The sequence below is a fragment of the Mastigoproctus giganteus genome, chromosome 12 (genome assembly GCF_048544385.1).
Source record: "Mastigoproctus giganteus isolate SK-2022 chromosome 12, ASM4854438v1, whole genome shotgun sequence".
NCBI classification, from domain to species: Eukaryota; Metazoa; Arthropoda; class Arachnida; order Uropygi; family Thelyphonidae; genus Mastigoproctus; species Mastigoproctus giganteus.
Genome location: NC_143586.1, coordinates 163,855,625 through 163,878,164, shown reverse-complemented (window position 1 = coordinate 163,878,164; position 22,540 = coordinate 163,855,625). Strand labels below are relative to the sequence as shown.

Sequence of the window (22,540 nt, the reverse complement as noted above, 5' to 3'; positions counted from 1 at the left end):
GTGAGATCAACAAAATGGTAATTGTACAAGGTAAGATTAATTATGTGGGTTACAGAGCTTGATAACCAAGCACCTCAGAGGGAACCTGACTGTGGTTTATAAAACAGAGAGATTACTAAAATGAATGTTTTTTTAGGCTGCTGGCTAAAAAAAGTTTTTTTTTTTAGCCAGCGAACTGAGAATTCAGTTTGAAGAAATTAGATAGTCAACTGGACAGTTACCTACATGAGGAGGCTAGAGCCCGTCACCACCAAATACAGAAAGGTCAGGGAATGACCACCGCATATCCCGGAGCAATATGGCCTTAGTTGCTAATGCTCCTAAAAACCAAATAACAAACAAACAAACATGAGGTAAGCACATAACCTTGTGCTTTTCTTATCTATTTATTTTATTTTTTTTTTTGCAGTGCAGCAAAAGCTTGTGCCTTCTTTGCCCTATATGGCAAATACTTATACTTAATTCCAACATACAAATTTATTTCCACTGATGCATCATTTATTCACTGATTACAGGTTGTTTTTCTTAGTTTTTGGAAAAATTTAAATGAATGTTGTCAATACAACTTATAATTATTAATATGATCAATATTAAGTTCACGTTTACATTTGCAATTTAAATGCCATTTTATTCAAATACTGAATTCATCAATAACTGTTTTGGTTATGGAACTAATGATTTGCTTTGAATGCAAAATAACTTACCTTCTCTGGAACATCAAGGAAGTAACTTGGATAATCATACATTACTCCCACATTATTTACTGAAAGAGCAATAAATTTTAAGTTTGGTAAAAAAAAATTCCAGTTTGATGTGTGTATGTATATATATATATATATATATAAATAATATTGATAAAAATAATAGGATATAATGACATTACTTAATGTCTAAGCAAGCAAGAAAAAGTATTAAATTATTAAACTGGATTATGGATCCAGGGCACTACTAGTTATACAGGATGGCCAAAAAAATAACTTTACAACTTATAACAGCCGCTATTTTGGTTCTGTTCGAACGTGAGAGTGCATATTTGACTGTCAAGCAGTGTAGACACGGCAAATTTGTTATGGATCGTTTAAAGATTCAACAACGCATTCTTATTATTAAAACATACTACGAAAATCAGTCATCAATAACGGTGACCCTCAGAAAATTGCATCCAATTCTTGGCAGAAACAATACGCCTTCCAGACCCACGATTATTCGTTTAGTGGCTAATTTCAAGGAAAGCGGTGTTGTGGCAGATAGACCAATGTCCGGCCACGTTAGAAGTGCACTCTCAGTGGAGAATATTGAAATTGTGCATGAAAGTGTAGCTGAAGAACCGAAAACGTCCTCACGGTGATGTTCCCAACAAATTGGAATTTCGCGGTCATCTCTGCAGAATATTCTCAAAAAAGATTTGCATGTGTATCCATATAAGATACAGTTGAATCAAGAACTTCAGCCTCGAGACCATGAATACCGTCGCAACTACTGTAATTCAAGTCTTACTCGTCTCTAATGAAGATCTGAATTTTTACAAGAAAATCATAATGAGCAATGAAGCCCATTTCGACCTCAGTGGTTAGGTTAACAAACACAATAGCTGCTACTGGGGCACTGAAAATCCACAAGTGATTCATCAGCAACCATTGCATCCTCACTAAGTGACAGTGTCGTGTGGAATTTGGTCAGGAGGTGTTATTGGACCTTATTTCTTTGAAGACTCTGCGGGTAACACTAACTGTGAACGGCGACCACTACTGTGCCACGATCAAGAACTTTCTGTCACAGCAATTGGAAAACATGTGGTTTCAGCAAGATGGGGCTACATGTCACACAGCACAAGCCACAATCGAAAATTTGGAGAGTGTTTCCACACCAATTAATCTCCAGAAGCAGTGACATCGACTGGTCGTCAAGATCGCCAGATTTAACTGCTGCAGACTTTTCTGTACGGTTATCTTAAAGGACGTGTCTATGCCAACAAGCCAACGTCGATTGAACGACTAAAGAACAATATTTGAGCAGCAATAGTTGACATATCGCCAGAAATTGTGTAAATGTTATGATGTTTGTTTGTTTGTGATTTGGTTTTTAGGAGCATTAGCAACTAAGGCCATATTGCTCCGGGATATGCGGGGGTCATTCCCAGACCTTTTCCGCATCCTCCGTATTTGGTGGTGACGGGCTCGAACCCCGGTTTAATCAAGAAGCGTGTGCTATGCACTGCTGCTCCTTCCCACCTGGCTACGGAGGCGCCTTGAAAAATGTTATGAGAAATGCTCTTGAAAGAGCTAGCATCTGTGTGGCAGCCATTTGGCTAACATATTCCACAAATAACTGCAAGGTCCAAATAAAGCATTTATGTTAAAATATTTATTGTTTTGTCTTTATTCTAGGAATTATTTGAAATGAAAGTTGTAAAGTTCATTTCTGGTCACCCTTCAGCAAAAATACCTAGCAGCCATAATGAAATATAGACAAATGTATTTTATCATTGTATTGGATAGGGGTGCTGACCTGTCAAGTGTAATTACGATGGAAAAAAAAAAAAAAGCCTGCAAGGTAAAAGCAGATTATATGAAATTAAGATTAATATAAAATATAATATAATACCCACTATTTCAAAGCAGTTTGAACACATGCTGCAACCAGTCAACATTTATTCATTCAACTTCTGTTTTCTGGAAAAACCTTCCTTCATGAGAATTTCCTGAAAATTACAATCTACAGAAGTTAGTCAAATGTCAACAAGCATCTTCTTTCATCCTCTCAACATTCAACCTATCTTCTCAACCTTCAAACTTTAGTTCTAATACATCTCCTGTTTGGGGTTTTCATATATATAACCTTCATTTTCTGTTTAAACTAGAGCTCAAAACTGCTTGCAATCAAAGCAGTCCTTCTGAATTACAACCATTCTTCTAATATCACCTTTTTAGAAATCAGACAAAATACATGAATTAACTAGGCAAATCTGTTCACTGTTCAGCTCTACAGTTGCATAACTTTTTTCTCTTAATCTTTCTACTTCTGTGTTTAAAGAATGACACTTCTCATATTTTTTTTAAAATTTATGATATATAGAAGTTCTAGTCCAATGTCAATAAGTATCTTCTGCCTTCGACCCATGTAAAGTACTATAAGTTTTAATAGTTTTCATTTTTGGATCACATTAAAAAACAAATTTTTGAACACTCCCATAATCCTCCATAATAACTTTGATCCCCACAACTATCATTACAGAAGAGACTAATTCAATTGCATTATGTTTAATGCAAAAACCTGATGCGTAACACCGTACTTAAACCCTCCCCACTTCTTAGCCCTCCCCAACGAATTTTCCAAATTTGAATTTGCTTTTTAATGCAAGCTGAAGGGTAAAATCTTTCTTCAGCTTGCATATTTCTGACACTGAAATTTGAGTTACCAAATTCATGTAATTTAGCTAAATTAATCCTTTTGTAAATTACAGATTCAGTTAAATATTTAAATATTTAGTATATTTTCAATTACTCATTTCTAAAATACTTTTCAAAATATGACTGGCTATCCAAGAGATATTTTTGAATGTATACTAGTAAATGTTAAGATTCAGTACTGATTATATTTAGTTTTTAGTACTTTGTATAATACATTATACAAGCAAGACAGTAATTTTATTCTCAACCAAAAGTAAACACTTTCTTGAATTTTTTTTTTTTTTTTTTTTTTTTTTTTATTTCAAAAATAGGGCACAAGCAAGCAAGCACACTTGAAAGAACCCATCATCAAGATGGGTTCCTCATTCACTCTGTGCCACATTACACTACAGCAATTGTTGCTAAATTCTTATATCCTTATTGAGATCTACTGTCACACTAAAATAGTGAACAGCTGAATTGCATAACTTCAGCAAAGGCATTATTCAATTATATAATTAAAAAAATTCTAATTTGACTAATATACAAGTAGATAACAGATTTCCTAGCCCTCAAGAGAGAGAGAAAGATCACTTACTCATCAAAACCTTTCAAACAAAATACAGTATGTCTCTGAAGATGCTAAACTCTAGAGCAAGATCATGAAGAAACAATTAAGAATGGCTTTAGATTTGCCAAATTTTAAATAATATTTGAAGTTTGAATAATATCTGAAACACTACTTGCTACATAAATATCCTTGAAAGATGGTATATGAAAATCTTTCCATTCTTCATTTTACTATAATAAAGCATTGTGAAGGATGACACAATATGAGTAACAGTTGAAATGCCTTTACACCACTATTGTAGTTTTAATTTTCATAAGAGCTATTTATGGTGTATCTACACCAATATTTAATAGATAATTTTAAGCTCAATATTATGAGCTTGTTGCATTTCAATTTATTATAGTATTATCATGACAACCTTTTGGCATCTCTCATATTGTGGGATTAACTTCAACAAATAAGTTGTCATGATTGCAATACCAGGGTACCTGTCCACTCATTGATGAAAGGACAACAAGCCTTTAAACTAGGGATTCCCTAAGTGGTCAAGTAGCAACCCCCGGGGTCTTTGGGCAAATTTGAGGGGTCTTTAGTTCCTAATAAAGCCACTGGGGGTTGGAAAGATTATTTTAGGGGTCTTTAAAGAAACTATTTCCTCACAAAGATAATTCTAAAATTAGTATACGAAACAAGAAGTTAACTCAGACAGTCAGCAGAAGAAAATAGAGGAAATGATAATAGAAACATGTCCAGTCACACAGATGCTCAAAGATGGCCAAAGGAGGAAAATAGACTAACAGTAATACAATTTACAAATTTAGAGGAGGAACAAGTCGATCATTTCAGTTTGTACAACTTCTAACAAGTTCAATTTTTAGCATTGTGAAGTTGTTTTTGTTATTAAATTTAATTTAATAAAAAAATTGTTTTGTATTGTGATCGAATAAATCCTTATTCCAAATTAAACTAACAGTAATTCAACTTTCCTTAAACATAACTAATTTTTCCTTACCGCTGGCTAAATTTCAAAATTGCATATTTTGCCTTTGTATGTCATCCTTAATTAGATTATATTGGAAATTAAATTCTACATCATTCATCCATAAGTACATCTTAAAACGCTTTTTCTTCTAAATCCTGCAGTAAATGATGGACTTCACCTTTCTGTTCTCTTCCAGTTTATGTTGTGTATCCATTACTCACTCCCTTTTGTTTTCTCGGCCAGGGCCCCAAAATGAAATATGGCTGTGGGCCTATTTCGTCCTTAATCCACCTCTCGGCTATAAGATAATCATTTTCTAAACTTTCAAAAATCTAAAGAGGATGAAGTGTGGCAATTCATTTCGCTTCAGCTTTCCCCAAAGAGAACAACGCATATATAATGTAGCTTGGTAGTAATGTGTCTCCTACGACTGACTTTGCAGTGTACACTGAACAGTGTGTTTACAGTCAAATGGCACCCGGTGGGGGGGGGTCCATTCTCCAAGTGACAATCACTGTGTGCTCTTTAAAACAAATTGTTTTAGTTAGTGTGCAAGCAGATTTTCTTTCTAGTGGTCGTGTTCAGTTTTCGTTTTACTGCCATTGCTGTCGTCAAACTGCAGTGCTATTTCTAGTGTCACTAGAAATTTTTGTTCTGCAGTGTTTGGGAGTGGATTATTCATTTTGTTTTAATAGTTTATTAATTTTTAATAAGAGTTCAAATTGTGTTGAAATAATTTCTTACAGAAAATTTCTAATGATCAGGTCTGATGCACAAAAAAAAGAAGTGTAGAATATTTAAATTTCTGGTTTGTGCCTTCTCCCAGTAATGAAACAAAACCAATGTGTCTTTTATGTGAGAAAACATTTAGTAATGATGCTCTGAAACCTTCAAAAACAAAAGAACATTTAAAAAACAGCATAATGATAAAAGCAACAAAGACCTTGAATATTTCAAGACAATGAAGGAAAATTTTTTTAAATTCATCTGCAGTACTGGCAGCCAGTGGACTACAAGCATCGTATGATATTGCTCTAATTGCAAAGAAAGGAAAGCCACATACCCTTGGTGAAGAAATAATTCTACCCTCTATAAAAATAGCAATAGTCAGTTATGAAAAAGGATGCTACAGTTTTAAAGGGTATTCCACTTAGTAATAATACAGTGCAAAGAGGATTGCTGAGATGGCAAATGATGTCCAAGCAACAGTAAATTCAGAGCTGGAAGAGGTTATGTTTGCTATGCAATTAGACGAGTCAACATTTGGAAGTACAGTCAGTTCTCGTATAACATGTGTTTACACTAAACGAATTCAATCATACACGATTTATAAATAGGGGAACGATATCGTATATAACACGAACCGAATTCGCTTACGCACGATTCACCTTTGTGTTTACAAGAAATGGCAGTCGGACACTGAATAACCCCAACTGAACACAACACGATAGGAATGAAGAGAAGATTCTGAAAATGTATGTTTTTTTTATCAGTGAAGGGGAAACACATTTCACCATAACAACGTAAAATTCCAGTTATCAGTATTATCGCAAATGCAATTAGATCAAGTTTACTAGTAGTTTATAACAGATTCCACTAGCAAGAACGCAACTGGAAATTGTTTTTATTGTTTTATGGTAGTAACCCCCAGAAATGTGCTTTAGTAAAATGTGAGCTAGTGAGGTGTTCATAGTGTGTGTCTGCCTTTACGGTGTTGTTTATTCAGTTGCTACACGCGCATAGCTTTGTTTATGTGTATCAGGCGTGCCTCCTCATTTTGTAATTGTGCTTTATTCCCTAAAAATATGTAAAATACTTAAAAGGTGTGAAAAGGAAGCGTCCTGGTGAAGACACTACAGCTTCAGAGAGAAAAAGAAAAGCAATATTGATAAACAGAGGCAGACTGAGTCAAAAATTATTACCCGGGAAAATTTGTAGTGGCCTCATACTAGCGTTTATGGCCAAAATCACACTGGCCTCCGACCCACCGTGTTTTCCCTGGTAAGGCTTATGGCCAGTCCACCTCTGTCGATAGAGAAAAAAAAATATGAAATTGTGAAACACTGAGCAAAATGAAAGACCATTTGATATTGCACGTGCTACAGGCCTAAATGAGGCAATGCCGAGAATTACAAAGAATGCAGAGAAAATAAAAACTTTCATTGCAGGAACAACTCAAAGTGTAATTAAAATCCATTAGATTAAAATCCACAAAGAACTGGAAGAGATGGAATGGCTGTCATCTGTTTGGATAGAAAAATCAAACAAAAAAATAAGTTTTCTTGTGGTAGAAGCAAAAGCATTAGCAATATTGTATTACGCAATAGTCGTAATAAAATATGTAAGTATTTTATTACGATTATTTATTGTGCTTGGTGCTGTTTTGGTTACAAATGTGTGTTCAATCTTGGGTGGTCGGCACCTAACCCTATTTTTCCCCATAGGGCCTGTTTATATTGCACGATTTTGCATTGCACGAGGATTTCTAGGAACACAACTATCGTGCTATACGAGGACTGACCGTATAAATATTTTAATGTCATTTGTATGGTATTACAGTACGAGTAAAAAAGCAGTAATTGATGAATTACTTTTTGCCAAATCTTTAAAAACAGATTCCAAAGGTGAAACAATTTTTAGATGTGTGCAAGAGTATTTTGAAAAGTACATCATTCCCTTTAGTAATTGCAACAGATGGGGCTCCACCTATGGTTAGTAAGTACAAAGGATTTTTAGCTTTAGCTAAAAAAGAAAATCCTAAAATATAAACAGTGCATTGTATTTTACACAGACAATACCTTGTTGCAAAACACATAGGTGAAGAATTGCATGCTGCTTTGCAAATTTGTATTAAGGTAATAAATAAAATAAAAGCAAATGCTCTTAACAGCCGACTGTTTGCTATGCTATGTGAAAAAAAAAAGACAAATTTCAACCAATTTCTCCTTCATACAGAAGTAAGATGGTTGTCAAAAGTAACTGTTTGCAAAGGCTTGTAGAACTTTATAACTCAGTGGTGGAATTTCAGTCTGAGCACGATCAATCATTTGCTGATAAATTTAGTCAGTGTAAAAACCACCTTTTTACCTTGCTGATATATTTTCAGCATTCAATGAAGCACCAAAAAAAAAACTGCAAGGCAAAGACATTACAATTATACAGAGTCGTACAATTATTTTGGGATTTCAAAAAACGTTAATGCTCTTCAAAACTTTACTGAGTTGTAGAAATTCACTTCTTTCCAAATATGTCATCATTAGATCAATCGAAAGAAAGTTTTCAGATGTCAACATATTTATATTGCTCACCTCGAACGCTTAAAAGAGGATTTTAAAAAAAAGATTCAAGGATCTCGAAGATATGAAAGTTCCAGAATGGATTATGTCTCCATTTCGTGCAAAGGGTGATGGGAAGATTTGGATCTGGATTTTGCAAGAGGAAATTATTCAAATGAAGATCTACCTAGAAGCTAAATCACTCAAAAGAAAGTTTCAGGGGATTTTGGACAAGTAAAAATGTTACTGAAAATTACCCCAAACTGTATAAAACTCTCAAGCCTTTGACTTTTCCAAGTTCATACATGGTAGAAGCCAGATTTAGCCATGCTAACAGTATTTTAACTAAGCAGAGAAATCGAGTAGATCTCGAAAATAATGGAGATCTAAGATTTAAACTAACAAATCACAAACCAAATATTTCCTCTCTTCTAAAAGCACACCAACCACATCCTTCACATTAGACATGCAGTAAGTGTTAGTGTTCATTAAATTTTTTAATATGCATTGCAAATCATAGTTGGATACATTTTCTAAAAACACTATTTATAAAATATATTAACCTGAAGCTTATTGCTCTTGGGAGTCTTTGTTATTACTGAATTTTACTTAGGGGTCTCTGACCAAAAAGTTTGGGAACCCCTGCTTTAAACAGTGCAGTCTGGTTGGTGGCACCCACTGAAATAAGTAACAATAGTCTTCTCTATTAGTGAAGTGTTACTTATTCAAGGTAGTGCAATACATGGTAATTCATTGTGAAGGATGATCACAATATAAGATAGTTGAAATGATGCACTTACACTATATTTGTAGTTTATTTTCATAAGAGCTAATAGGTATAAAATATATTTTTGGCATGGTGCATATTCAAAAATTTATATGGTATCTGAATATGCACAGAACTATTTACACAAGAAAATCTTTATTGTGCTATGTAATACTAAAAAAAAAAAAAAAAATATATATATATATATATATCTTACTTAGAATCCCAATTTCTTTGTCTTCTAGTTGCTGTATTATATTTTCATACATCTTGGCATCTCCAGTTCCAAAATCAGCTTGTATGACAAAAGTGTCCACACCAAAATCTGCTTCTACATAAAAATTATATTTAGTAATATTACCAACAATATTTTTTAACATTCCAGTTAAGCTTTGTTGTCCACAAATATTGTTTCAGACTGAATTAATCTCTGTAAAAATCAAACAGCATACAAAAGTCATGCGACTATTTTTGGTTATAGATTCATGGAAATTAACATTTGTTATTAATCTCTATGGCTGGCAGAGAGAGAGAAATAAAATGCAGATTTTATATTTTCCCATACATACAATTCAAAACATACTTTAAATATTGCTAAGGTAAAATTCACAATTTTTTTTTTCATATAATTATGGTGCTGCTTTATGTAAAGAAATGTTAAATGCCATCTGATCGACTGCCACTATAATTGTGCTGCTAAGTACTATAATGTATTAGTTAACACAACAAAATAATATCAGAATAAAAAAACAAAAAATGCTTATTAAAAAATTTCCTTTTTCATCAAGTACCTCTACAATAAAAGAGACTGAAAATTGTAGGGTAATAAATGAAAATCACTTTGTTTAAGCTGATTGCTTGTTAATAATTTAGCAGTTTAACATCTCTCACTATGATACTACTTATGTGCTACACTAAATTGCATGTCTTAAATTTCCAGTTTTAAACAGCTATTATTTGAAAATAATTACAGGACAAATTGCAAAGAGGAAGTACTAAGCACAACAAGATTATCAAGGACTTAACAAAAGAGGTTGGATGCTACTGTCTCTTATGCCATATCAACACTGTCTAAAAGGGCATTTTATAATTCAATATAAAAAAAATTTCTAATACCATTATAACTAGTGGCACACTGACACACATAGCAGAATCAAGCAGAGATTTCACTGATGGTGTTGAGTGAGAAGTGACTAGGTTTTGCTACATCAACTTTCTCAAAATTGACTTTTGGAACTGTAAGCAAATAGGGAAAATATTAAAAAAAAAAGTTATTGCAGTTTGTATAAAATTCTACATAAGGATGGATGAATGAATCTCTCTATAAGAATTGCTTATCCATTTCTTAAGAGCTGAGATGAATTTCTCTGTAATATGGTTTACTATGAGACAATTATAAACTAATAGATTTACTATACACTTATCTACACTATACAGGGAACCCTTACAATTTGCAGACTGTGCTATTTGTTCATTTGATTATTCACACACTGGATTACAGACAGCTATCTGGACTATTCATTATAACCACTCACCACTTCAATTTTAACCTTGCTTGGCAATTTTTGGTTACATGCACCAATTGGAAACTTTGCCATAGCTATGCATTCATTCACTAAGAAGCATCTGTTGATAGATCAAGCACTTTTCTGAGTGCACCTGGGGCACTTGCCCTGTCAATCAATCAGGTACAATCTTACTTGCTATTACAAATCTGATGGTAGATTCAATGCTAGAGGCTCAAAAGGGTTCTGATAATGAACTCCTTGACTTGATCACCAGTGAATCGGCAAGTTACTAAAACAAATAAATATTACCTGCCCAAGTTTCTCCACTTCATATCTATGATGATCCTGTTCAGGTAACTGACAAACTGAATGAGTATTTTGCATATACATTCACATGAGGAATTCTCTAGGGAAATCGAGGCCAGAAGTTTATCGAACTGTAACAGGGTGCTAAATGATTTTATAATAACTGATAGGAAAGCAGAGGAGAAATTGTTGAAGTTAAACATAAGGCACCTGGGATGGACGGGATCTATCCAATTATATTAAGGGAGACAGTACAAGAAATAAGTGCTTAGCCATAATTGTGAGAACATCGTTGGTTTCAGGGGATCTCCCTATGGACTGGAGATGTACGAATGTACAGCAGTGCCCTGCATAGCACTGATAATTGGTACTGAAACTGTTCTGTGTTATGTGGAACCGTGCTGCTGATAGAGGTATAATTATAATGGGTTTTAGTTAAATGCGTACCAGAGAAAGTCTATAAACAAGTTATAATAAATCTATAAACAACTTGCAGTTGAAAGCCAATTAAAGGATTTGAAATTAAAAATATTGCAAAAATTTTATTAATGAAAGGTAACATCATTAGAGATGAAAAAAAAAAAAAGCTTTGTTTATTTAGGTATTTCAATAATGAAGTGCGGTGAAGTCGTCTCTTCCTTTTCTCGGCGTACAATCTTTGCATCATCAAAACCCACCTTGTAAAATCTGCCGTGTTTTGATCTATGTGTATTGTAAATTTAATTGCATTAAACTGTGTTCTGGTTAATTTTTCTGTTGTCAAAAATATAACAGGATTCAATATCCGGATCTCCATTCATAATTGCCTTGCAGGCCATGTCAACTCCCCCGAAAAACATTCTCCAATTCATATGTTGAAAATTCTTTTGGTGCCACTACAGTGCTATCCACTTCAGAATCTTTTTCCTCTTCTTCATATGCAGTTTGCTTGTCAATTTCAAGGAGGGTTGCATCATCTAAGTCATTTGCATGTGAGTCAATGCAGTCATGTACATTGTAGTGTTGAAAAGTTTCAAATCCAAGTCTTTTCTGATCTTCACAATGTCTTTGGCAATTTTCTGAATTTGTGATTCAAAACCAGTGAAATAATTTGCCAAATGGGACAAAACATGCTGCCAAACAGAACACATGTTGTTCACAGTGATTGCTAGCCAAGATGCAAATATATTTTCGATCGTATTTAAAGGGGTAAAACAAATTATGAAATGAAAAGCTATCATGTTGTCTTGTCAGGATAAAATTACAAATACTGAACACTGTTGCACGTTGCCAGTGACAGCCTGAGGGGAGCTATTGGCACATGTGCATGTGAGACAATAGTTGGCATTGCAGCATATAGTAGTAGTGGCATGTGATGCAAGAAAGCAAGTGTATGAGCTTATGCAGCATCAGCCAAAAAAAAAAAATTCCCTCCAAATGCAAAAAATTCCCAGTTCCTCCTTAAATTTATTCAACCTATCAACTTCCACAACGACAGATGGAAGTTTGTTCCAGTAATTAACCACTTGCTGGCTACAGGCAAATTTCCGCACATCTATTCTTTCTTAATTTGAATTTATGCCCCCTTAGGTTTGTAATCTGAACAAGTAAAGGATCCCTTCAGAATTCAGCGTGCTCAACCCATTCAAGGCCTTATACATCTCAATCAGATCACCGCACAGATGCCTAGTCTCCAGCCACTGCAATTTGCAGAACTTAAGCCTCTCTTGGTAAGAGGATCCCTTCATTCCCCTCACCAATCTTGTTGCCCTTCTCTATACACACTCAAGCTAATCTACATCCTTCCTAAAATGAGGCCTCCAGACCTGTACGCAGTACTCAAGGCGTGGCCTGACCATTGCCTTATACAGAGGGACAATCACCTCCTTTTCCCTGCTAGCAAAATTCCTATATATCATTGACAACCCCATGACCTGCCCTGGCAGCCTGTCTGCATTACTCAGAAAACTTCACATCTGACTGCACAGATACTCTCAGATCTTTTTAATTTTCTACCACCTTAAGTGTAGTACCACACAGTTGGTACGTTGCTCTGGGGTTACTTCTACCCACAGTTCAGTTGCCACTTCTCAGCCCGTCTGACCAAATTTTCTAGATCCTGTTGCAATAGCACATTGCCATTACTGTCATTAACAACCCTGCCAACCTTTGTATCATCTGCAAACTTCGACACTAAGCCTGATATACCTTCATCAATATCGTTGATAAATATACAAAACAACAGATGACCCAACACTGAACCCTGTGGGACTCCACTAATAACATTAGTCCACGAAGAACAGCACCCATTAATTACCACCCTCTGTCTTCTCCCACTTAACCATCCTTTATCCATTGTAGTAACTTACCCTTCTGCTCCAATTTGTACAATAGTCTTCCATGCGCAACAGTGTCAAAAGAAATCCAAATATATGATATCAAAATTATTTTTGCATCCAGTTCCTTTGTAACCACATCATAATAACCAACCTGAAAGACAGGACTTTCCCTTAACAAACCCATGCTGTGTCTGAATTATTGCGCTGTGGTCTTGTCTAGATGATCCTGCAATGCATCTTTAACCAGTGACTCCATTATTTTACCCGGAACAGAAGTTAAACTAACTGGTCTGTAATTACTCCTGTCACCCTTCGATCCCCTTTGTGAATTGGGAATACATTTGCACATCTCTAGTCCATGGGAACCACCCCTGAGTCCAAGGATGCTCTCATAATTATGGCTAAGGGTTTGCTTACTTCCTTTGCCACCTCCTTTAATATAACTGGATAGATCCCATCCACCCCAGGTGCTTTTCTTATGTTTAACTTCAACAATTTCTCTTCCACTTTGCTCTCAGTTATATGTACTTGTTCCTAAGCTACAAACAATGCAGCATATATGTAGGTCTAGGCTATTGAATGAGTTTTAATATGTACAGTAAATTTGACTTAAACTTATTTGAAAACCGTGTTATAGTGAAACCCGTGCTTTGTGAAGCCGTGCTAAGCGAGGTATTGCTGTATTCCCAATTCAGCAAAGGGATCAAAGGGTGGCAAGTAATTACAGACCTATTAGTTTAACTTCTGTTCAAGGGAAAATAATGGAGTCACTAGTTAAAGAAGTAATGCAAGATCAGCTAGACAAGGCTGCAGTTATTGTTCAGACAACACAGATTTGTTAAGGGGAAATCTTGTCTGACCAATTTGATTGGATACTATGATGTGATCACAAGGACCTGAATGCATAAAAGAAATTTGATATTGTATACTTCAATTTCAGGAAAGCTTCTGATACTGCTGCACATAAACTGTTGTACAAATTGGAGCAGTGCAGCATTAAGAGCAAGTTACTGCAGTGGATAAAGGGATGGTTGAGTGGAAGAAGACAGAATGGATAGCTATGGAAACATATCCTGGCAGCCTGTCTGCACTGCTGACAGTGATTATGCAGTAAGATATGAAGTTCTCTCAGCAGTACAGACACTGCCAAGACAGCTCATGGGGATTTGTTAATAAATATAGAGTAATTTTGCTAGCATGGATAAGGTGATTATCCCTTCTTCAGGAGGCCTCATTTTAGGAAGAATGTACAATTACTGGAACAAGTACAGAGAAAGGTAACAATGGGTTGCTCTTACCAAGAAAGGCTTAACTTCTACAAATTGCAGCATCTGGAGATTAGGTACCTGAGGTGACCTGAATGGTTTGAATAAGCTCATTGCTGATGGGATTCTTCCTCTTGATCACATTACGCACCTGAGAGGGCATAAATTCAAACTGAGGAAAGGCAGTTGTAGAATCTGTGTGTGGATATATGCCTTTAACCAGTGGGTGGTTGATTGCTGGAACAAACTTCCATCTGTTGCTGAGGAAGTTGATAGCTTAAATAAAGTCGAGGAAGGAACAGGAACAAACAAACTTTTGGAGCAAAAGGATGGGTGAATGAGAAGGGGTTTTTTTTTTTTTTTTTGGCTGATGCTCTGTAAGACCTGCTTTCTTGCATCATATGCCTCTAGTAATGCTAATAGAAATAAAATTAAGAGCATATTGAACAGCTTTATTATTGCATGCATAAGGCATACCAAATGTATGGTACAGCTTTATTGAAAAAAAATAATAATAATAAAGTGTTAATTCTTAAAAAAAGTCCAAAATTGTAGATTGACCAGTTCAGTTTGCTGACAGTTATCAACAAAGTCACCGCAATATTTAGTGTATCAGAAGCATTTTTCTGATACACTATGTAAAAAAATAGTCCATAAAGCTTGACATGCTTCAGTTGTCCTAACATGGACAATCAGATTATTGATAACTTCATCACTGCTATCAGAATTATCACTGTCCAACTGTATGTTACTATTTTTGACCTCATGCACTATTTCTTCAACTGTAGCTGGTTCAGTAGTTATAACATTATCAAAAGTAGCATAATTTGTAACAGAAGCCCTTCTATCAACTAAACCTATTGAAGTCAATTTATCAAAAATTTTGAAGTTCACTTAAATCTTTTAGTTGGTCTGGATTAAAATTTGCAACTTGAAAACCTGCATGTGCAAAGCACTTTTTAATGGTTTCACTAGTAACATAAAGCCATGAATGATTTAGCATGATTAGTGTATCTAACTTATTGTGTTTAAAATCAATTTTAGAATCTATAGATTAAATGCATTTTTGCAGTAATTTTTGTTGATACAAAATTTTAAGGTTATTTATTATACTTTGATCCACAGACTGTGTTACAGAAGTTGTTTGGTGATAAAAAAAAGTAAAATTAATAGCTTTTAGTGAAAGTAAGTTGGAGTGAGCACATTAATAATCAATAGCAAAGGCTACTTTTTGATTTTACAACAATTTTTAAGTTTTTGAATAAAATCTTCAAAAACATCCCCAATCAGATATCTATGCCTTTTTATTTGCTTTATATTGCACAGAAAGATTGTCCTTGTTTTTTTTTGGAAAAAAAGTGAATTTTTTGATTCACCAATGATTAAGAACGTCAACTTTTCACTGCCTTCCAGGTTTGCATCTACTAAAAATGTTATTTGTAGCTTATTCCTTTTATCACCCTGATAATTGCCATTTTGAAGCTTGAATACAAATGTCTTATCAGGTAATGCTTCCCAAAAAAGCAGATTGTCACAGCATTAAAAATATTTTCAGGACTGTAATAATCTTGAAGCAAACCTGGTAATATTGAATCATACCAGTCTTTTGTGTCAGCCTGAACAGAACCACCTTCTCCCTGGTAATGAGATTGGTGAGGGGGAACAATGGGTCGCTCTTACCAAGAAAGGATTAAGTTCTGCAAATTGCAGCATCTGGAGAGCAGGTACCTATGAGGTGATATCAGATCACCTCATAGCATGCCTGCATTTAAATTTTGTAAGCCAGCCATCACTGGTCATAAAATTACTTTCACTGTAATCTAACAATTTTGCAAAATTGAGCTTTGGAAGAATATGCAAATTTACATACCCAATTCTTTTGCAGTGGCATCTAATCTCTCTTTATTTCGACTAATGATGATAATATTCAATCCTTGTTTTGCTAATTCCTGTGCATAAGCCTTACCAATACCATCTGTTCCTCCAGTAATCACTGTAACCATACATTTCAAGAATTAAATATAACATTAAAATAAATTATACTAAAAGCAGCAATAAATCTTTCAAATAATTTTTTCAAAATTGAAGGAAAAAACAAACTTATCCTATGGAAATGCAATAAATGAATAACATGTTAAATGATCTTTTATAATTTTTTTGATATCCACAGTAACACAAAATCAGTCTGTCGCTCGCTCGCTTGCTCACTCATTCATTCATTCAGTGGTGAAGAGATCAACTAAAGTGAAGAATTTCTTGTGATGACCAGAACATGAAAATTTATATCAATTTTTAATAAAATACAGTATTTACATAAACAAGAATGAAACAAAATAAAATTCAATGAGTAAAAGCACTAAAATAAAACAAAAAGTAGGTTCTGAGGTGGTTGATTTTTTGATTTTGGTAGTTGTTGGCACATCGGCTTCTGTGGCCATATTGCACCTCCCAAGGTTTTTGCACTACTTTGATCCAAGCCTGAGGCGGGAATCGAACCCGCGACCTTTAGGTTGCCGGGCAGGTACTTTACCCACTCGGCTAGCCCGGTCGGCGTTCTGAGGTGGAGTGATCCAAGTTAGGAATGCAGGGTTAATTAGACCCCATGCAATATTTTAATCATGCTCTTCGTCTACTCCATTTCCACACAGATGAAACTATAACAGCTGTTTTTGAGACCATTGGCTTATACAATAGGATAATAACCTCCTTATCCCTGCTACCAAAATTCCTGTAGATCACTGTGAAAACCACATGAGCTCTCATGGCAACATGCCTGCACTGCTCAGAGGACTTCATACCAGACTGCATAATTACTCCCAGGTGCTTTTTATTTTCCAGTACCCTGAGTGTAGTACCACACAGCAGAATATATTATTCTGCAATTACTGCCACCCATATGCAATACCTTGCATTTGTCAATGTTAAAATTCAATTGCATTTCTCAGCCCATCTGCCCAATTTTTACAGATCTTGTTGCAGCAGCATACCTTTATTACTACTGTTAACTATCCTGCCAACCTTTCTATAACCTACACACTCAGATATTAAGCCTGATATGCTCTCATCAATATCATTAATAAATACAGTAAGCAATAATGGACCCAGCACAAAACCCATCGGGACTCCATTAACAACATTAAACCATGAAGAGCAGTGTCTTTTCGCACTCAACAATACCTTTATTCACAGCAGCAACTTTCCCTTTAGGCTACACTAATCTAATTTGTACATCAGTCTTATATGCAACAGTATCAAAACCTTTCCTGAAATCCAAGTATATAATATCAAAATTAATTTTGGCATCCAGTTCCTTTGTCACTGCATGTGATGCCAAGTGTTTTTAGGTGGAGCCCAATTACATTCACTATTGCTTTCCATAACAACAGAACTTGCCTACATCTGTCTCATATTACAGAATTTTATAAATTGTTTAAGATGTTCATGTGGACTTCTTCCATGTTGACATTTGATTCATTTTAGATAATCTACAATATAAATTCTCCAACGACTATAATTTCTCACCAATTATGAGTAAACAGTTAGGTGAATTATTTAATCAATAATTATAGTATGTGGACTTCCTGTGTTGAAATTATGTTTGGAGAATATTATATGACATAACATTTTGTTACACCATGTAATAAACTAAATTACAACTTGGACTGCAGACATTATTATATGTTACATTATTCCATTTTTATATTTTTTTTGTAATGCAAAAATTTAACTAACCCCACTAAAGACATTTTCATCATCAAAACTATTGTTTTTTTTTTAATATTATATATCAAATGTACATCTACTCATGGTAAAAAGTAAACTGCAGCCACTATCAACCCACTGCAGGATGGAAGCTTCCTCAACAATTCACGTTGAGGGAAATGAACCATAATCTGCCATGCCAGTCCAGTGCAGGTTGGCAGATAGACTGTATTTAGCAGTCAGGGGCTTGAACCCCGGTCTACTCAAAGAGCATGTGCTACTGCACTCCTATTCCTGATCACTCTGCTATGGAGGCCTCTACTCAGGGTAGTAACTTATCAAATGCTCCTCATATATATATATATATATATATATATATTATTCTTTTGTCTTATCTTTGTGGTTTGTTATTCTTTTGTATTAATTTTGTTAATTACAGGTGTTTTTTACACATAGGTATTTTAGTAAATACATAACTGTTCTTTACGATAGCCTAATCTCGGTTATCTTGATTTACCATGGCCTATACATTTAGGATTTTTCAACTTGTTACGTATTGCTAAAGAAATTGTCATACAATTATTAATGAAAAACTATAGCAATAAGCAAATTATCAATACTACTTTATAATATTATATTAAACATTCTTATACATTTCAGTATTACATCACATGTACGTCAATCCCCTACTTCATCGGGGGCTTTGAGAGGATTGACAGTCCATTCGATGTAATGCATTTCTTACTTACCCGTTTCTGTTTGTATCTATCACAGCTTTGCTATTTTTTCAGTACTAAATTCTAATTTTTGAACCCTTGTTTATATTATTCCTAATTGTTATTAGTTAAATTCTTTTTTTATAATTAACCAAATTAATTTCCCATCATCTACCCAGCAACTGTGATAGAATACACAAAGCCCAACGGGTAAGTTTTTTAATAAAAATATTGCAATAACTTTACTCACTTGATGTGTTTAAGTGGAGGTCGTAGTGTCGAAAAAGGAAAGTTTCCCATCCTACTTGATGTGTTTCTGTGGAGGTCGTAGAGTCGAAATAAGGAAAATTTCCCACTTTTAACTGGTTTTATGGATGGCCATCCCTATGGCGCTGTTTTTATGGCCCTGTCGCGTTAACGTTTCACATATGTGCAGATGGTGTGTTGGCCGAAGTCCCCGATATTAAGGCCAAGGTCTATTATTGTGTTTTGGTGGTTGGTTCAATGAATTTACTTTACTTAACTTAGTTGTGTATTTACATAATTTTTACATTTATTTTATGCCTTACCTCGGACAGTGCCGGTACCGCTTTTCCAAGGCGTAAAAGCACTTGTTTGTCCTGAGGTAAAACTATATACATATATACAGCCTCTTACTATGGGAGGGGGGGGGTTAATTTTGGCAATAGGTCGTAGTGCAGTCAGGCGACGAGCCTCGCCTGGGTGCAATAAACCTAGTAAATAAGGGGTTACTCTTCTGAGTAATTACTATTATATTTTTAGTTGGCTTTTGATAAAAGTATATGGGTCTACATTGGGATGGTGTTTTCTAACATTTGCGTATATGGCAGTTCTTACGTGAATATCTACTGTATTTTTTGGGAATTTTGTTTCTATCCAGCGTTATAATGAGTTTTTTAATAGCTATTTTTCCACTATTCATGTTGTTGCATATTTGCAATAGTCTGTTTGTCTGATTTCTTATAGTATTACCATGTATATGCTTTGCTATGTTACTTTCCCAGTATGTGAGTTTTATAGTTTCGAAATTAAAATGATCTCTTTTATCATGGTGATGTGTATATATTTTGTCTGGGTGGATGGCTATTTCGCTGTCTAAGTAGACAGCTTTTTGGTTGTTATCCGGATTTGTACATTCAATTTTAAGGTCTGCTGGGTAATTGTTCTTTGCTACGTTTATAAAGTTGTCATGGTTGAACACGATTACGTCATCAATGTATCTGTAGAATTTTAAACTGTCCGTAATTTTACTTTCATAATAGTGCAGGTAGAGGTTAGCCATGGCACAAGAACTGCTGGATCCCATAGCTATCCCCCTGCATTGTATATACACTTTGCCTCCCATTAGAATGTAGTTTCCTTTGACGCTGATTTTTGTGAGGTCATTCCAGTATTGTTTTTTGCATTGTAGTATGCTGTGATATTTTTGGTAATATTTCTGTAGTACTTCTATTAGGTTGTCGTGCGATATGCTTGTAAAGAGGTTTTTGAAGTCGTATGTGTTTATACTTCTAATATTGTTGTTTTGTTCTTTTAAAAAATCCAAATATTCTTTGTTGTTGTTGATAATTCTGGTGTTTTTAATTTCTTTGGTGATGTTTTTTAATTTGTCTTCCATGATTTTACTGGTATATTTGATATAGCTGCTTTTGCCTGAAGTAATGAATCTTTTTCCCGTAGGAATCTTGTGATATTTTGGAATCCAATATATGTAGGGGTATTGCATTCTGTCTATTTTAATTTTAAGCTTTTTATGCATAGCCAATACTTTTTTGCTGATGCTGTTTGGGTTGGAGTCTATGTACTTGTAAGTTTCATTGTCATGTAATTCTTCTTTGATGGCTTCTATGTAGAATCTTTTGCAAATGATACTGAAATTATTGTTTGCTTTGTCGGTTCTAGTTATAACAAATTTGTTTTGTATTTCTTTGATTTTATTGTTGATATTTTTTAAATTTAAGTGATTGTTTTTTATATGATGTTTTTGTTTTGTTATGTTTTCCTTGAAATGGTCTAGTATGTTTTCAGTATTGGCGTTTATCCAACATTGGAATGATTCTATGGGTTCATTGTTTTTGTATGCGGCTTTGAATGCACGGGTATCACAGCAAAAATTGCACCCCGGGACCGAAATTGACCACGCGGGACCCGTCTCTTCATAACAATGGTCACTTAGCATACAATGCCGTCACACCACATGGGAGCAAAGGAAGCAAAGAAACAAATACCCAAAAACGACTAAAAGATGAAAATATCGGGCTACACATAAAACAACTCAAATTCAAAAAATGTAACAGCAAACTCTGTAAAACCTGTCCCTACATGCATGGACACCATCTAAACTCTAAAGAAGCACCAACATTCTGTCACACCAAAAATGTAATCTACCTAATTACATGCGGGATATGTGGGATACAGTACATCGGACAAACAAGTACGGAGCTCCACCTTCGTATGAACCTTCACAGATCACAAATAAATAAATTTGATGAAAACGCTGCAACAGACGCTCAAAGCAGGACAGACAAATACAATAACGAAATCGAATACAGACATTTCAAAATGCATGACTTCGCCAACGTATCCATTGCCATTCTAACTATTATAGATAACAACACACAAAGAGGAATCATAGAAGATATGTTCATTCTTTTATATAAATCCCTATATCCCTATGGATTAAACAATAGATTCAACAGAAGGAACTTCGCTTTCACCAGCCCAGAAACATGTACTTACAGCATCTTCCAGATCAGCAAAAAGTGGCAATATAACGGGATTAAAAACGTAAAATTACAGGAATACAACAAAAACAACAGCAAAATACCAGTAAATATCAATGATTTCGAAAAACTATTAACAGAATGGGACACAAACCCCATAAACATCAAAAATATACACAACATACTTTTCTCTATTAAATTAAGCAAACTTAAAGCACTTAGCAAAATATACCAAAAGCAAAAGACACAGAACATACACCTCAACAATATACTTGAAGATATATTTAAATTCAGAATAGGCATAAATTTCAACGAACACACTAAAAAAAGAGTACTGCATAATCAAATACCAAAACCGTTTATACGACACTGTTAGTATAAGTAATATCATAAATAACAACAAATGTTACCTACCCATCAAAAACACACAAATAAACATCAGATACAGATACACCAAGCCAATAGGACTAACTATCTGCAATTACAAAAACACCATTAATAATATGAATGAAGGAGAACAACCTTGTCACTGCCAGGAAAGTAGATATAAAAAATTCATCAATACACATTACAATCATATAGTAACAGGAGACCTCAATATCATCGAAGACAAAACACTAAGAGAAACAATGAAAAAGGGTACAAAATTCAGACCCAACACCCCAATTAGGTTGGAAAATATTAAAAAATCAATATACACAGATTTGTTACAATTTGCATTCAAAGCCGCATACAAAAACAATGAACCCATAGAATCATTCCAATGTTGGATAAACGCCAATACTGAAAACATACTAGACCATTTCAAGGAAAACATAACAAAACAAAAACATCATATAAAAAACAATCACTTAAATTTAAAAAATATCAACAATAAAATCAAAGAAATACAAAACAAATTTGTTATAACTAGAACCGACAAAGCAAACAATAATTTCAGTATCATTTGCAAAAGATTCTACATAGAAGCCATCAAAGAAGAATTACATGACAATGAA

General features: G+C 34.5%; 1 protein-coding gene across 1 annotated transcript in view; it reads right to left on the bottom strand.

The window, feature by feature from the left end:
- Positions 1-22,540, bottom strand: part of LOC150077561 (inactive hydroxysteroid dehydrogenase-like protein 1) — a 157,673-nt gene that overhangs the window by 104,837 nt on the left and 30,296 nt on the right. The window contains exons 2-4 of the mRNA XM_090386921.1: positions 16,251-16,373; positions 9,201-9,314; positions 705-763 (exon numbers count right to left, since the gene is read on the bottom strand). Of these exons, the coding sequence (XP_090243047.1) occupies positions 705-763; positions 9,201-9,314; positions 16,251-16,373 (296 nt within the window). The remainder of the gene's footprint in view (positions 1-704; positions 764-9,200; positions 9,315-16,250; positions 16,374-22,540) is intronic.